Source organism: Dromiciops gliroides, chromosome 5, assembly GCF_019393635.1.
Source record: "Dromiciops gliroides isolate mDroGli1 chromosome 5, mDroGli1.pri, whole genome shotgun sequence".
Classification (NCBI taxonomy): domain Eukaryota; kingdom Metazoa; phylum Chordata; class Mammalia; order Microbiotheria; family Microbiotheriidae; genus Dromiciops; species Dromiciops gliroides.
In genome coordinates this window covers 165,960,256-165,978,726 of record NC_057865.1, presented here as the reverse complement: position 1 = coordinate 165,978,726, position 18,471 = coordinate 165,960,256, and the positions used below count along the sequence as shown (strand labels likewise).

At 37.2% G+C, this 18,471-nt stretch overlaps 1 protein-coding gene across 1 annotated transcript in view; it reads left to right on the top strand.

Annotated features, from left to right (window-relative positions):
* Window positions 1–16,592, top strand: part of SEC61A2 (SEC61 translocon subunit alpha 2) — a 45,772-nt gene extending 29,180 nt beyond the window's left edge. Inside the window, exons 7-12 of the mRNA XM_043968861.1 lie at window positions 8,057–8,210; window positions 9,249–9,409; window positions 10,042–10,239; window positions 12,819–13,010; window positions 13,161–13,237; window positions 14,694–16,592. Of these exons, the coding sequence (XP_043824796.1) occupies window positions 8,057–8,210; window positions 9,249–9,409; window positions 10,042–10,239; window positions 12,819–13,010; window positions 13,161–13,237; window positions 14,694–14,880 (969 nt within the window). The 3' untranslated portion in view covers window positions 14,881–16,592. The remainder of the gene's footprint in view (window positions 1–8,056; window positions 8,211–9,248; window positions 9,410–10,041; window positions 10,240–12,818; window positions 13,011–13,160; window positions 13,238–14,693) is intronic.
* The last annotated feature ends 1,879 nt before the right edge of the window (window positions 16,593–18,471 follow it).

Below are 18,471 nucleotides of genomic sequence, written 5' to 3'. Positions count from 1 at the left end.
AGCAGACACAGGAAAACAATAGACAACTACAACAACCTAAGTGGAAAAAATAATAAAACTAAAAGGTGTGCAGTCATAATCAAGATTGGCCCCATGGGAATGATGAGAAAATGCCTCTCCTTTCATTGGGGAAATCTATGACTGCAGGAGTATACAGTATTGCATGCTTTGAAGAGTTGGTTGGTTTTGTACTTTTTTGGGCATGGCATTGGGTTTTGTGGTGTTTCCCCCCCCCCCATTTTCATTAATCTTTGGTAGAAGAGAAAACTTGATGAGTAGGGGGAAGTGTATAGTTAGAAAAACAGTGGACATCAGTACCACTTTAAAAAACACACTTTACCTTTACTCTGCCATCATTTTTAGCTACCTTCCAATATCTCTTTAACCTTTCACTTCCAGTCTCTTGAATCTATACTCACAGCCTCAGCTCCCTCCCTTTCAGTCTGTCTTCCAACACTGATATTGGTATCCAGGGATATCAGAGAAATTGCTTGAATTTATCTCCTTTCCCCCCTGAAAAAAATCCTGGAGTAAACAAGACAAGATCATAAACAAGCAAAATGTCATAGAGGAAGGTATCATAAATGGTTGTGTATTCAGTCTAATGTCTGTCCCCTTCTCTCCACTGACATAGACAAACTTAGGTAAGGTCCTTATTACCTTTTGCCAAAACTATCACAGCAGCCTCCCAATTGTTCTCCTGCTTCCCGTCTTTCTTTTCTTAAATGTTTTCCACACTGTTGCCTGGATTCTGTTCCTAACAGTTAGATTTGACAGTGCCATTCCCTCAACTCAAGTTGCCATTGTTTAGGGATTATTAATCATTTTTGCTGATGAATCCCACTGGCCATCTGATGAAGGCTATGCACCTCTTCTCGGAATATTTTTAAATAATTGATGCAAATGCTAAATTTAAGTTAGAGATGAGTGAAAATGAAGATGTAGCTTTTTCCCCTTCCAAGCTCACAGATCTCTTGTTTAGGAAACCTTGCCATAGTGGATATTGAGCTGGTCTCAAGGCCAGGAATATCTGGGCTCAGGTCCCATTTCTGACAGATACTGGCTGTGCAACTCAAGGCAAGAGCTCCAGACTAAGGGCAACATGGATTATAGAGAGAATCTCCTCACCCAAGAGCTCCCTATACTGATGAAATCACAGGAGATAGGATTATAGATGTAGAGCTGAAAGGGACCTTGAGAGGCCATTGAATCCAGCTCTGCTATTTTAGAGATAATAAAACTGGGGAACAGAGAAGTTAAGTGACTTGCCCACTGGCACTCAAATTTCTGAGGTGGAATTATAACCTGAGTCCTCTTGACTGCCAAGAGCAGTATCTTGTCAACTACTGGTCTCTGTCCAGTCCCTTGCCTTTATTCATCTACGCAGAAATCTTCAGTGGCCCCCAATTGCCTCCAGCATAGGACATCAGCTTCTCAACTTTTGGCATTTAAAGCACTCCACGCTATTGCTGCTACCTTTTCAGTTGTATTTCTTTTACTTCCTTTCACACGTTCTAGTCCAGTTGGCTTGCTTGCTATTCCCCATGCACAATTCCATTTCTGCACCAGCTGTCAGTCCCCCCCCCCCCTCACCGCACCCCTTCCCATGTCTGGGATGTCCTCTCTCTTCACCTCTACCTCTTAGAGTTCCTAGCTTGTTGCTAGTTCTGATGAAGGAGGAGTCTTGCCTGACTCCTTCCCCAATTGTTCATGTTCTTTACTCTTGAAATCACTTTGTATGTATTCTATGTTCCTTTTCCTTCCTCCCCACCTCCCAGGTTTAATGGAGGCTCCTTGAGGGAAAGGATGTTTTATTTTTGTGTCTGTATTTACTATCCACAATGTAGAAGTGAGCTCCTTGAGGGCAGAGGCTGGTTCTTTTGTCTCTATATCCCCAGTGCCAGCCCAAAGCTTTGTAATTACTTTGTAATTCATAGAAAGAGATGAATAAGTGCATTGAAGGGCAACTAGGTGGCGCAGTGGATAAAACACTGGCCCTGGATTCAGGAGGACCTGAGTTCAAATCCAGCCTCAGACACTTGACACTTACTAGCTGTGTGATCCTGGGCAAGTCACTTAACCCTCATTGCCCTGAAAAAAAAAAGTGCATGGAATGAAATTGAATTCATGGAGGAAAAACTGTCTGGTGAAGTGAGAGGGATGGAAACCTTGTGAGAGAGTAATCATATCTACTTAGAGCTTGTAACTATGAAAGAAGGGAACGCTCAAGGAAGACTTTTAGATTTAAGGAAAGTGTATTGGGAAATGTCTAGTGTAAGAATGCTGTCAAAAAAATTTTAATTAAAAAAGAATGCTAAGGTCAGTGACTCTAAAAGGGGATGATGGCTCAAGATAATAAGCATGTGGTAAGCATAGTTTTTACATATAATGTCATATAATAATAGTGAAGAAGAAGAAAAGGGGGAGGCATATAAAGAGACTGATATGACTTCCTAGGAAACTGACCTCATTTTTTTTTTTAAAAGAACATGTACAGGGGGCAGCTAGGTGGGGCAGTGGATAAAGCACTGGTCCCAGATTCAGGGGGATCTGAGTTCAAATCCGACCTCAGACACTTGACACTTACTAGCTGTGTGACCCTGGGCAAGTCACTTAACCCTGATTTCCCTGCCCCGCCCCCCCCCCCAAAAGAACATGTACAGAAGGTTAAAAAAAGTTGGGCACATTCCTAAGGTTAGCTATAAAAAAGAGTGGAATGGAATTGTAAAGCTAGCGTTAGGAAGATTAAACAAGCAGAATAACTTAAGGTTTGTGAAAAAAATCCTAAAAGCTATAAATAAGACTTTTTCAAAGCTTTGTTCATAGGAAAAAGAGAGAGAGGAAAGCACCACTGCCTGGGGCATATGATGTAGTATTAACTTGAGAAAAGACTTAAAACCATAACAGTAAATGATAGGGAGTAGAACAGTAACATTCCTTATTTTGTTTCCATCTTGTCTTCATAGATTGAGCTTAACTCTGGAAAAGCCAGAACAAAGTCTGACTTGAAGCCCCAGATAACCGAGGAGGTTAACAATAATGTCTTTAAAAGAGAATTTTCTAAATCCAGACAAATCATACTCCAGAACTGTTAGATATGATTATGCAACCCCTGTAGCTAATTTTTGAATATTTATGGAGAATTTGAGAAAATGTGCCAAAAGATTGGAAAGCTGCATATGCTCTAATTTTATAAAAGGAGAAAAAATGTATGTTCTGGAGCCATAGATAGTGAGATTGACTTTTTTGGCTCCCAACAAAATTTGAAATTGAGAATTAGCATGTAGCTTTTTTTAATTTAGAAAAGTTTAAAAAATTTTTTTTAAATAAAAATTTAGAAAAGTTAACAGTGATCACTATATGACAATTATGATGATGATGGTGGTGGTGGTGGTGATAGTAATGGTAGCGGTAGTGGTGATAGTAGTAGTAGCAGTAGTAATAACTGGCATTTAATATAGCACTTTCAGGTTTGAAAAAAGCTTTTCCTGTTATCTTATTTGATTCTTACAACATCCCTGTGTGGTAGATGTTATTATTATCCTCATTGTACAGAGGAGGAAACAGACTGGGAAAGGGTATTCTATTTGCCCAAGGTTATCCAGCTATTTAAGTAGCAAACACTGAATATGAACTCTGGTCTTCCTTGACTCCCAAGTCCAGCAATCTGTTCATTGTGCCTACCGAGTAACCTTACACAAAAATTCATATGTTCACTGAGAAACTATCAAATCAGCTTGCCAGATTGTCTTTGTTGTTTTTTTTTTAAGGTGGGAACTGGGTAGATCACAAAAATAATTGGCATTTATATAGCACTTTAAAGTTTGCAAAGTCCTTTACATAGATTATTTTATTTGAGTGCAAGAATGCTATCAGAGTATATCTGGGTTTTAGCATTTAGGATAGTCTCCTGTGATATTTTTTGTAGCTTGTATGATGGGACAGTTAAGTGGCTTGCTTGTGCCTAAAGAATTTTGATGTGAACAGATTAATGTTGACTTGAAAGAATGTAACTGAATGTTTCTAGGGCTCTTTCTTTGACCCTATCTCCTTTTTTAAAAAATGATCCAAATCCTAGACTTAGAAGGCATATTTATAATGTTTTTAGAAAACAGAAAAGTGGGGGCAAGATATATCACATTGGGTGACAGAGTCAAGATTTAGGAAGTGATGTAGGTTGGAAAGATTAATAAGATGAAATAACAGGGACAAATTTTAAGCCCTGGACTTAGGTTCAAAAATTCAACTACACAACATATATATATATATATATATGTATATATATATATATATATACATACACACACACATATATATGTATATGTGTATATGTGTATAGATGTGTATATATATATATATATATACACATCTATATGTATATGTATATAGATATATAGATATAACCTGTATCAGATTATCTGCTGTCTAGGGGAGGGGGGAGGGAGGGAGAAAAATCTGAAATTGTAAAGCTTGTATAAACAAAAGTTGAGAACTATCTTTACATGTAACGGAAAAAATAAAATACCTTATATGTAAAAAAAAAAAATTCAACTACACAAACACAGGATGAGGGAAATTGGCTTTAAAGAATTTGATTATATTCTCAATATGACTTAAGTGTAAGGTGACTAGAAGTTGTTGTTTGTCCTTCTTTCTCAAAGAGGACCATGACAGATATCATGACTTCCAATGAATTAGATTTAAGTGAGGGAAGGTTGTGCAAAGTCACCAACCTTACTCTTCCCTTCAAAGCCATCTGGGGCCAGTGGCAAAATATATTATCAAGACTATGAGAGATGACTCTGGATGTTTAAGGCAATTGGGTGTAAGGGAGTAAAATTCTAGCTAGTCTGTCTAAAATATCTAATGAGTGGTCGCCAATAAATTATAAGCTTTAGCAAGAGTTTAGACTTTTAAGCATTTATTAAGGAGAATAAGAATTTGGTAAAGAGAAAGAGAAAGGCCTGGATTCATCTATCTATCAAAGTGAGAGCATATTTTTAGCTTCATTCTCCACCAGAGTCCTGATGAAAGAGAGCTAGAGCACCAGCTTTGCCCCCTCTTCTTCCCACAAGCAAATGTCACTTCCTGACGCCAAAAAAAAGCCACATGTCTTGCCCTCAGGCGCCTTCTCCTCATGGCGGAACTTTTGTACAGTAAGTTTCCAGCAGGTGGCGTCATTCCAATCGTTACATGGGTTAAGTGACTTGCCTTGGGTCACACAGCTAGTAAATGTCCAAGGTCAGATTTAAACTCAGGTCTTTCCAACTTCAGGGCCAGTGCTTTAACTACAGTGCCTCCTAGCTGCTGACTAGAAGTTAGCACACTGTATACTGTAGAATAAGGGAGGTAATAGTCTTGCTACATTTATTTCTCTGGACTTCAAGAAACTAGAATTTGTTTTTTTGGTTTTGGGGGGTAATGAGGGTTAAGTGACTTGCCCAGGGTTACACAGCTAGTAAATGTCTGAGGTCAAATTTGAACTCAGGTCCTCCTGAATCCAGGACCAGTGCTTTATCTACTGTGCCACCTAGCTGCGCCTAAGAAACTAGAATTTGCAAAGAAGTGATCACTATGTTTAAGAGTTTTCAAATGACACATATACGATAGTTGAAAGAAATGGAAATATTTAAGCTGGAAAAGAGAAGACTTGGACATGGGGAAGGATATGATCGGATAGCTGTATTCAAATATTAGACAAGTTATTCTTTGGAAAGAGGATTGGATTTGTTCTTTGTAGTGCCAATGGAACTAGATAGGGCTTCTTAACATGGGGGCTGTGAACTTGGTTTTCAACATTTTTTTTTTCTAAGTGAGGCAACTGGGGTTAAGTGACTTGCCCAGGGTCACACAGCTAGTTAAATGTTAAGTGTCTGAAGCCGAATTTGAACTCAGGTACTCCTGACTCCAGGGCCGGTGCTCTATTCACTGTGCCACCTCGCTGCCCCTCAACATTTTTTAATAGCTGTATTTCAATACATTTGGTTTCCTTTGTAATTTTAAATATTTTATCTTATACACTTAAAAACATTATTCTGAGAAGAGGTCTCCTCTAGGCTTCCCCACCATGCCAAAGGTGTCCATGACACAAAAGAGATTAAGAACCCTGAACTAGAGCACATGAGTCGAAATTACAGGGAAATAGATGCAACTGCATTAGAAAGTACTTTAATAGGATGTCTTGTGGAAAAAGGAAAGTTCTCATACTGGAGAAGGTTTAAGCTGAAGTTGGCTGCTTCCTAGAAGGAGATTCCTGCATTGGACGAAAAGTTCGAGTAGATTACCTCCCAGGTTCTTTCCAAATCCTAGATTCTGTGCTTTTATGAATGTAGAAAAGCTCCAGGAGCAGGCATCAGTCCTTCTTCCCATTCTTCATCTGCTAACTCTTTTCCCCCGTTTGAAGAGTAGAAGCTTAGTTTTCACATGTTCCTTAGGAGCTGACATAATTTAAAGGATAGTGCTCTTTGTGATCTTATCATTTTTCCTCATCTGCAAAATGGGAATACTTTAAACATACCTTCTTCATAAGGCTTTTGAAAATGTGGAAGTCGTTAAGTTAAAATCTGAAGGTAAACATTATTATAAATAAAGTGAATTTGTGAAAAGTAGTCATGTGGAAAGGTGATTTTAAGTTGCCAAAGGGCGGAAAAAACCAAAACCCTTTTCTTTCTCTTGTATTTTCCTGTTCTCTCCCCAACCCATAGAGAGCATAGCACAGTCCTGGTATTATAGTAGGTGCTCAGTAAACACCCTTTGGTGTTAAATATTTGGGAGGTGGTCAGAGACCTGTGATTTCATTGCTCTAGGGTAGTCCTTTCACTGATGTAGACTTGTAACTTGTCTATAATTTCTTACAGAGATGCCTGGGACAGTGAGAGGTTGGGTGACTTTCCTACAGTCACACTGCTAGTATTGTTAGAGGCAGGACTTGAACCCAGGTCTTTCTGCTTGTACAGGTAGCTTTAAATCCACTATACTAGGCCACCTTTCATGATAAGTTAGGAGCAGATAATAACCCTGGTTCAGAGACAGCTTGCTATATTTACTCACTTTAACAAATATTCAATACATTAGATGTATACACAGTACACCATGATGTATGTTGAAGGAGATGTAAGAATAAATGAATACATTTATATAAATTTGGTTTATGTAAGTATTATAATAAATAAAATCCCAATAAAATTGTTGCAGATTTCTTTGGCTTATTTAGTGCCAAAAACTTTTTTAAGCTAGAAAGGAGACTCATAAATTCCCATAGGTCTTTTTCTGTTTACACCCTATGTTCTGGTCTTTTGAAACTGAAATCTAGGATTTTGAACATTAGGTCATCTCTGAAAATTGAAATGGTTTTTGGAGAGAAAGATAGCATCTAAGGTAACGGTCTTTAAATAGCTTTTCAGTCCCATCCCTTTCCCAGCTGGATAGTAGAGAGTGAGTAGAAGACGAGAGCATGGAGCAAATGAAATTGCATTTGACTACCTCTGCAGAAAAAGATTTTAATTCATGCTTTAAGGTGCCTGAGATAAGCAGATATCATTCCCAACTCCTTAATGGCTAACCAGAATGTTGGAGAGGAACTGGCAAGTCCTGTTTTCAAGGCCTTGACATTTGGGCATGTAGCTGAAAGGTTCATTTTAAAGAGTAAATTGCTTTTAAATTTATGCGTGTTTTTTAGAAGTGTCTTTCAAAAAAAAGAAATCCTAAGCATTTTTAATGTCTCATAAACTGAAATTAGTAAATGTGGTGAGAAAATGAGTTTAATATTATGAAAGCTACAATGCAACAAAATGTATGTTAAAACTCCTATTAGAGTGTTATTTGGATGTTCCAGATACTCTAATGTTCAGAAAAATCAACCGGGGAGTTAGTCTCTGAGGAGGCAAAATCCAATTATAAAGATGCACATGGGCCTGTTAATATTTCAACAATTAGGTTTTAGTATTAATCGTGCCTATCCTTTGAAAATAGTTGATAGTATTCATCTTTTCTTCCCTTTTCTTGACTTTCTTGATTTTATTCTTGCTTCAGCTTACTTGCATTTCTTTCCCCACAGTTGTTTGTTGCTGGTTTGATTGTGCTGCTGTTAGATGAGCTGCTACAGAAGGGTTACGGCTTGGGGTCTGGTATTTCCCTCTTTATTGCCACCAACATCTGTGAAACCATTGTCTGGAAGGCCTTTAGCCCCACTACCATTAACACTGGCAGAGGTACATTGCGCAGGGACTGCAACTGCACGAGTTTTGCTGGATGTGTGCTGTAAATTATGACATAATGTAGCAGTACATGCCTATGGACGGATTGGTTTGATGTCCTGATGAGAAAAGCAATGCTTGACTATTCAAAAAAACAAGAAGCAGATGCTTCTGGAGTAGAAAATATTAAATCAAGAAACTAGATGAAAATTTCATCCTCTGCTCACTTGAAAATTCAGTGGTTGCAAACAGATTTTTTTTTGTTTTGTTTTGGTATTTGTTTGGTAACCTTCCTTAAACCCTCGCTGTAGGAGTCTGGATTTCTGGGCTAGAATCATTTATATATTAAGAAGTTGGCTAATTTCAGCATTCTCATGGACATAAAAATGTGGTGGATTGAGTATTTTAAAATAATGACTATTGTGTTCATTGTGTAATCAAGGAGCACTAATACTTTTGCTGTACTTCTAACTGGCTATGAATAGCAGCGGAAATTTCAGATATTTCTTTCTGTCTTCCCTTATCTTCCCCTCCCCCCATTTCTCCTCAACCCCCTTCAAATGCCAGTCTAAGTCCTTACTAGTTCAGTACTTGAATTCTGACCCTAATCTTAAACAAATAGAAATGCTGGGGTTTTTGTTGTTTTGGGGGGAAATTGGGGGAGTGAGGAGGTGATAATTTATTAATGTACTATAAGTACATTTTTATTTATTTTGCTTTGCTGCTGCCTTCTTTCTAAGATACCCTCTTATCCTTTCCCTTTTCTCAGTATACATTTAGTAACTAAGAAATCATTTTGGTTTATTCTACTTTTGAGCTAGTCTCAAAAAGAGCCTTGATAGAATTCCAAATTTTATTCTCAAACAGATTTATTTGCCACTTTGATATTATTTAAATGTTTCCTTGAAGAGATGGCTATTTTACAAGACCAATATTGAGAAGTTTAGGTCTTGTTTTATAGCAAAAAGTGGAAATGCAAACTTATTTGTTTTAACCTTTTGAGGCAACATCGGACAATGAGTCCATAGTCAATTTTCATTTTGCTTCACCCAGGCACTGAGTTTGAGGGTGCGGTCATTGCTCTGTTTCACTTGTTGGCCACCAGAACAGACAAAGTCCGTGCTTTAAGGGAAGCTTTCTATCGTCAGAATTTGCCTAATCTCATGAACCTCATCGCTACAGTTTTTGTGTTTGCTGTCGTTATATATTTTCAAGTAAGTATAATCTCTCTAAGTGAGATATTGCATATTTTATTTGGATAAGGAAAGTCAGTTTGGCATAATGAATAGAGAGTCAGCCTTGAAACCAGGGACACTTGTGTTCAATTCCCATCTCTGTCATATAGTGTGCACGGGACCCTGGGAAAACACTTAATGTCTAAGTCCTCTAGACAACTCCCATGACTCTTCAGTGCAGAGAAGGTGCCACTTTGTATTGATAGAAGGAATTTCTTCATTAAGAATTTCCCTATAGCAATGAAATTACCATTAGGTTTCAAAAGAGAAAGAAGTCAGTCCTTAGTCTAACGTTTCTTATCTAGATTATCAAGTCTGGTGTCTTAACATTCTCAGAAAACTATGTAGAATCTTTTTAATGTTCCCAAATCTGATAAATTATATAAACAATTCTGCTTTTTAGCCATATAATTTTGAATGTGGCCACAAAGTTGATGAAAAAACTCAGTTTAAATTGTTTGGGGAAGTATTATAGAAATGTTCACAGTAGCATCGTACTTTCAATAGCTGATGTTCTACAATATATCTTATTGTCTTGTGGTTTTGTGAATTTTTTTCTTGGCATCTTATTTTGTATTTAATTTCTATCTCGATTTTTAATTTCATTTTAGGGATTTCGTGTTGACTTACCCATCAAGTCTGCTCGATATCGTGGACAGTACAGTAGCTATCCCATCAAGCTCTTCTATACCTCCAACATTCCCATCATTCTTCAGTCTGCCTTGGTTTCTAACTTATATGTTATATCCCAGATGTTGTCTGTTCGGTTCAGTGGCAACTTCCTAGTTAATTTATTAGGACAATGGGCTGTAAGTATTATCTTATTTACATTAAGCACTTTAAAATTTAATCATTGGGAAGCTAGGTGGCGCAGTGGATAAAGCACCAGCCCTGGAGTCAGGAGGACCTGAGTTCAAATCCGAGCTCACACTTGACACTTACTAGCTGTGTGACCCTGGGCAAGTCACTTAACCCCAATTGCCTCCCCCCCCCCAAAAAAAAAATTAATCATTGACTTTAAATTAATCTTTGGGAGAGAGTTCTTGCAAGAAGTAATAGATGTTGCTATGAATGTCAAATTCACTAACCCATATTAGGGTATTTACTGAGAGAAAATTGTTATGTACTTCTCTTAATGCATTTACATTTTTAGTCCCTAACAGAAAGAACTATTTAGTGGATTTGGGCTAATAAAAATAAGTGAAAATGAATACCTCTTTTGTAATCATATTTCAAAACTTCACCTTTTATAAAAAGGATCTCATGAAAAATTATTTGTTCAGAAGGCAATGGTTTGAAATTTTTATGGTTCCATTTTTACAATTTCATTTAACTCTTTCTGCCAGAATGGGAATAAGGTAGGATGTAATTCAAATGGCTTCAAAGGAAAAAATGATTAACTAGGCAGTCTTATTTCTGAGGCTACAGCAGACAGTAGTGAGGACATTTTTCTAGAAATAGAATCCAGTAATTGTAATATGCTGACTCCCTTATTAATAAGCCAAGAGGTCTCCTCATTACTGCATTTCCCAAAGTACCAAAAGGATGATGTGTTCTTGCAGATTATAAATCTAAGATTTGTCCTTTTAATTTCTGACGTTTGTTTTAGGTACTTATTTTAAAGGTTTAAATTCCAAATTCCGTTTTTGTACAGGGGTAGTGGTGGTCATGGGGAATTTTTCTTTAACTGTAGAACTGTAAAACATTTTGTCCTACATGCTGTAGCAGAATACAAAATTCCAGCATTTCTCCAGATACAAAGTAATATGAGTCTTATTATAATCCTTATCTTAGAAATGTGGTAAAATTCCATTGGTTTTATTATATACATTCACTTTAATTCACTTGGTCTCCTTAGTAATAACTCCAATGATTCATTCCCATATATTTTTACTGACAACTACTTCTTTCTTTAACTAAACCTGTGAAATTTAGTGTTTAAAGAAAAACACAGCCTCTATTAAGTATATGTATCTATGTATATGTATTACTTAGTGTATCCTAAGAACATTTGTTCAATGTTCAATGAACAAATGCTTATTTGAAGAAAACGGGTTAGTTCCTTCAACACAGGATGTAATTCCTCCTATTGATTATATTTATCATGGGCTAATATATTTCCAAAGTAGTTAATACCTCATGGATTATTCTTCTAGAAATACTTGGTTATGCTTCTTTTCTAGTGATAGTATTAGGAAATCAAAAGGTTAATCTTAAAAATCCTCCTTATTTGCTAATTCTTGTTGTTACATAACGTGATACCATATTATAAGAGGAGGAGTGCCTTTTCTGGTTGGATATATTTGGGACTAGTGGTTTTAGGGAAGAGCAAAGAATTCTGGAATCAGGCGAATTAATCATTGTATGCTGAAATTGAGTTGGACCCTGTAATAAATTGCTCTGTCACAATATGTAAAGCACTAGTGTTTGATAACAGACTTTGAGCTTCAGTTAGCCTTTTATATTTTTCCACTGGTTTCATCATCATCATCTCAGTCATTTCACAATAAACACGTGCTCATTAAAAATAAGATATAAATTTTTTTGGAAGTCATTGCAGGCAAATTTTTACATTTCTGTCATCTGAAACCACATAGAGCAGATGTGTTACACTGATTATTTTCCACAATCAGGTACCTGCAAATATTGGGTTATCCCCTTTGCATCTGAATGTTCCAGTTATATACCACTGCATATAATTTGTAATAGTTCACTCAGAAACAGAGATGGGAACATGTTATTCTTCAGAGAGAAACTTGAGATACCTACTTAGATGAAAAACTGTGATAGTGTGCATAATGATTTTCATAACCTTTATAATAAATGTATCATATATTGTATATGAAAACAGATTTTTAAAAATTAGGTTTATTTACAGTTCTAAATTCTCTCCTTCTCTCTTCTCATTCATCCATTAAGAACATAAGAAAAACAGAACTTATTAAAAATATGTATAGTTATGAATAATAAATTTTCATATTAGCCATATCCAAAAATGAAAGAGAGAGAGAGAGAGAGAAAGAAGGAAAGAAAGAAAGAGAGAAATGCTTCAGTCTGTACTCTGAATTCGTCAACTCTATCTGGAGGTGGATAACATGTTTCATCACAAGGCCTTTGGAATTGTGGTTGGTCATTGTGTTGATCAGAGTTCAAGTATATACAAGTCTTTCAGAGTTGATTAATTTTACAATAAATTGTTCTCCTGTTTCTGCTCACTTCATTAATTCATACAATTCTTCCCAGCTTTTCACAAAAAGAGATTTTTAAGCTTTTGCGGTATCATCAAATAAAAATGCATTGAAGAGTCTAACAAGAACTTTAGAAAATTCAAGAAGCCTTAGGAGAATCTCAGCTTGACCATTTGTTTGCTTTTATTCCTATTCCCTAGGATGTCAGTGGAGGAGGTCCTGCTCGCTCCTACCCAGTCGGAGGCCTTTGCTATTATCTTTCTCCCCCAGAGTCTATGGGTGCCATATTTGAAGACCCTGTCCATGTGGTTGTTTATATCATCTTTATGCTGGGATCTTGTGCATTTTTCTCTAAGACATGGATAGAGGTTTCTGGCTCCTCAGCCAAAGATGTAGGTATATGGATGATTCCTGAAAGCTTTTTGAACTTCTAAAACTGTCTGAAGTTGCTAAAAAAGCGGACACTATGACATTTGTTTTTGATTAATCTTCACCTATACCCTATAGGAATCTGATTTAAAATATTTTTCCTGTGTTGGCAGGTAGCAAAGCAACTTAAAGAACAGCAAATGGTGATGAGAGGTCACCGAGACACCTCTATGGTTCATGAACTTAATAGGTAAAGTCAGTTAAAGTCACTTAACCATTCAGAATTCTTTTTGTATTTTTCCAATCAGGCTGAAGTTCCTATGTTCTGTATTCTCTTTGTTCACATTCATGTTTTAAGTATTAACATTGTCCTTTTCCTTTGTTTCCTACAAAACAACTGAAAATGAATAAAAAAATAGAAATATGCCATCTTAGGTGATTTCTCCCATTTGCGGATGTATTCTGAATAGTGCCTGCTTACCTCCTAATACTATACACATAGCAGGTGCTTAACAAATATTTGATGGATTAATTTAAATATCATATGTCAGAGGACTAGTAGCCCATGAATCAAAAAGCCTAGGTTTTGGTCTCAATTTTGCCACTACTAACTTTGTGACCTCGGGTAAGTTTCTTAACTAGAATTCAGTTTCTCCATCTACAAAGAAAGAAAATATAACCCAAAATTTGTAAAGCTCTAAAAATTTATTTGATCTGTAGTTTTTATAACTGTTAAGATTAGGATGATAATTCTTGCATAAAATGAGTATAATGCACATTAAGAACTTTGTAACCTAGCAGAAACCTAGCATATGTAACTATAACCTGATATTATTAAGAATAATGGGGAGCTAGATGGCACAGTGGATAGAGCACCGGCCCTGGAGTCAGGAGTACCTGAGTTCAAATCCGGCCTTAGAAACTTAACACTTACTAGCTGTGTGACCCTGGGCAAGTCACTTAACCCCAATTGCCTCACTAAAAACAAACCAAATAAAAGAATAATGGGGGGCAGCTTGATGGTACAGTGGATAAAGCACCAGCTCTGGATTCAGGAGTACCTGAGTTCAAAATCCATCCTCAGACACTTAACACTTACTAGCTGTGTGACCCTGAGCAAGTCACTTAACCCCAATTGCCTCACTAAAAAAAAAAAAGAATAATGGGGGGCAGCTAGGTGGTACAGTGGATAAAGCATCAGCCCTGGATTCAGGAGTACCTGAGTTCAAATCCAGCCTCAGACACTTGACACTTAATGGCTGTGTGACCCTGGGCAAGTCACTTAATCCCCATTGCCCCACCAAAAAAAAGAATAATGTATGAGTATATGAAATTAATGAAACATTTTGAAATTTACCTTGACAGCCACAAGAGCGTATACAAAGGAAACTAGATGATACCTTGTTTTTCATTAGACTATGCCAATTTTGGTTGCTAATTCGTCATAAAAAGCCACATTATCTCTTTGATCCACATAAGTGCTTTCTTATTTTCGTGTCAAAGGTTTTTTAGACTTTATTTTAATAAGAAAATTCTAATAGTATGAGACATATATGTGATTGCTATCAGAAAAATTTGCTGCCTTTTTGTGAGTTTAGTTTTATTTATGTTTCTTTAGTGATAGTATAGTATTGGTGAAGCTACAACGTACAAGAAATTCTGGCTAATGCAGCTTTTCATTTTCTTTCTTGCTGGTTCTCTCCCAGGTACATCCCCACAGCAGCTGCCTTTGGTGGTTTGTGCATTGGTGCCCTCTCAGTGTTAGCCGACTTCCTGGGGGCTATTGGTTCGGGCACTGGAATTCTACTTGCAGTCACAATTATTTATCAGTATTTTGAAATATTTGTTAAGGAGCAGGCTGAAGTTGGAGGAGTTGGTGCTTTGTTTTTCTAAATGTTCGACTATTTCATTATTCATGTGAAAGGGAAAATATTTTGAAACATCATTTTGGTCCGATAATGCTGTGGCTTCCCCCTCCGCCATCTTGTTTTAAAGTGCTAACTGCCCCATTTCTCTAATGGGTGATGAGCTATGCCTGTGAGCAGCATTAGTACCAGCTGCCTTAAAACTAAAGTTTACATTATTTGTTCAAAATATAGCTATCTTATCTATCTAATGTTCCCTATATTGCTGGAAACCAGTGTATCTACCTTGCTGTTTTGAACCACTATGGTGAAAGGTATCAGTTTGATATTGGTAGACACTTTTGCATACAAAACTCAAGAATAGTAAATATTTCCCCAACTTGTGTTTTCAAATAAATGCAGTTCAAATTGCCACTTTCCAGTACTTTTGAGCTTATTTAATGAGTTCCTGAATACATTTATATCTAATCTATATATTTAGATGAATTACTTTTTATACTTTTTTAACTCACAGTATCCACCTCACTTCCCTTCTTCTCCGTATCTTCTTCCCCATCCACATATTTCCCCCTTCCCCTTTTAATTGGCATGGTTTATTTTGTTTTGTTTTTTGGTGCCTGTCAAGAAAGCTACTTCTCAGCTCTGAAAGTGGAAAACAAAATAAGCCACAAACATATTCCTGTCATTTTAAGCAACTGAGCCCAGTGTTTCCTCTTAGTATATATCCCTCCTCAGTTTTGATTCTTCCTGCTCTTTTCAATGACAGTCTGTACTGTCTGTGTTGTTGACCATGCCTTATTTCATTAAGTCACTTGAGAAAACTCTCAAGATACTAAGCCCTAATTTTTCTTGTTTGTTTTAAGCTCCCAAAGGAAAGATAACAGTATTTGAAGTTCAGGTGGTAGAGGGAGGAGAGAGGTGGAAAATGAGTAATTCATGCTAAGAATTTATGTATGTTGTTGCACTTTATAGCAGCGACATAAATGTAAACATTAGACAATAAACTTTTATTTAATAAACCTGACTCATTTTTTTAAGAAAAGAAAATATAAAGAATTCTTGTGGTAAATTTTCTGAAATAACATGTAGGATTGTGTGCTTCTGAGTTTATGCTGAAAGGCTAAAGTAAGCAAAAACCAAGTTATACTTAGTATTTTAATTTTGAAATGCTGAAAAGGAAGGTGATTAAACTTAAAGGAAGTTCAAGTTTATGTGATGAAAATATGAAAGGTGAAGGAAAATAGTGTCACAAAACAGTATTTGCTGTTTTTGGCTAATCAGCAAGTGCCATGCCCATAGTCAGTGCTTTATAAATATTTGTTGATCTTTTAATTTTTTTATTTTTTGCACAGGGCAATGAGGGTTAAGTGACTTGCCTAGGGTCACACAGCTAGTAAGTATCAAGTGTCTGAGGCCAGATTTGAACTCAGGTCCTTCTGAATCCAGGGCCAGTGCTTTATCCACCGTGCCACCTAGCTACCCCCCAATATTTGTTGATCTTGATATGAAACAGTTCTAAGGTTTAAGATTAAACTCTTTTTTTCCAAAAATCACGTGTTGGTTGTTTTTCAGAGCCCTGCTTTGTTTTACCCTTACAAAGTATGCAGGATAGGGAATATATTATTATTTATATTGGCCTTGTATTTAGTTAGCAACAAGAGCAGCATTTTTATTATAATATAGTTACTATTTTATTTAAGAACAAAAAACAATTTGTTCCAGTGACACTTCTAACAAATTTCATATCCAAAACTGGAACTAACATGGATACATAGGGATGTTTCCCATCACTCTTTTTTGTGGGGTTGGGGCAATGAGGGTTAAGTGACTTGCCCAGGTTCACACAGCTAGTAAGTGTCAAGAGTCTGAGGCCAGATTTAAACTCAGGTCCTCCTGAATCCAGGAGTGCTTTATCCACTGTACCACCTAGCTGCTCCCCTCCCCCCCCAGCACTCTTAAATGAGTACCTTTGTGGTACCAAATGTGTATCTGGGATGCTCGAGCAGAGGAAGGGAAAGGACCCAAGGACTAGGTTGAAGCTGGGATGGAGAGAAAGACCCCAGCCTGAACTCAGGCAGAGAATGCTACAGGAATACTGAAGCAGTCTGGGTGTCAACTTGACAGAGAGAGGTACAGAAGCAATCATGTCATCCTGACATGTCATCAGAAGGTATCCTGTCTTGGACCTGCATTCAGGATGTGACAACCTCCTCTGACCTGTCATACCTGAGGACTGCTACTATTGGTGATATGTAGAACACATTTGTATATGTCATTGTTAGAAGGAACTTGGAAAGAATTTCTACTGATTATCCTTGGCAGGGAAATAAATGACTTGGGGGCACAGGTGGTATTTTTATAATTTTCAGCAACTGAAAGTATGATCCTTAGAAAAGAAAGTAGGGAGGCAGCTAGGTGGCACAGTGGATAAAGCACTGACCCTGGATTCAGGAGGACCTAAGTTCAAATCCGGGCTCAGACACTTGACACGTACTAGCTGTGCGACCCTGGGCAAGTCACTTAACCCCCATTGCCCCGCAAAAAACAAACCAAAAAAAAAAAAAAAAAAAGAAAGTAGGAAATGGGAACTGAATGTTTGTCTAAGAAGATTCTGCTGTAGAGGAGGTTTTAAGTTTTTTGAACCATAGCATAAGATATAGTGACCTTGATCAAAGACATAAGTTGTATTGAAGGATTATATCAGGCTAGAAACTGGCTGATCTGAATAAGCAGGCACTTCTCTTTCTGTCTCTCTGTCTCTCTGTGTGTGTCTCTGTGTGTGTGTATGTGTCTCTCTCTGTCTCCCTCCCCATAATACAGCTAAAGACCCCAAATAATCCTAGAGGCCAGTGGGTATGCTATAGGAAGCCCTCAGTATTACCCCAGAGACAATATGGAAGAGGGCCAGTAATACTTTTCTCATAAATCAGTTGGGTGACTATGTCATTCTCTTTCTCAAGAAGTTCCACTGTCTATCGCTACTAAGATCAAATAGAAATTCTTTTGTTTGGCCTATAAAATCCTTCAAATATGTCTCCAGCCCACATTCTACAGACCTGGTAGACATCATTTCCCCACGTCTACTCTACACTTCAGCCAAACAGACCTAATTGCTGTTCCTTTGATAATGACAATCTGTTTCCTGCCTCTGGGCCTTTGCCTAGGCTATGCCCCTGATTACTCCCCACTCACCTGTATCTCTTAATCCCTAGCCTCTTTCTAAGATTAAGTACCACCACCTACATGGGACCTTTCCTGATCATTGTCTTCCTCCCCTTCATAGTCCTTCCCCTGTGTTATTTTGTATTTACTTTGTAGATGCTATTTTGTGTATGTGTATGAGTTGTTCCCCAATAGAAGGTCAGCTCCGTGAGGGCAAGGCCTGTTTCATTTTGGGCCATGCTTATCCCCCAGTGCCTGGCACACAATATATTTAATAAGTGTTAGTTGATTTTTTTATACACCTATATATGGGTAAGAAAATGAACTTAACCAGTTAAAATGATCCTAATTCGTGGAGATAAATAGGATTTCATGAGTGTCCCTGAAAAAGTGTCATGTGCCTTCCTTTTTACTGGAATTGGTGGGAATGTGTGTGTGTGCTCTGTAGTATTATTGT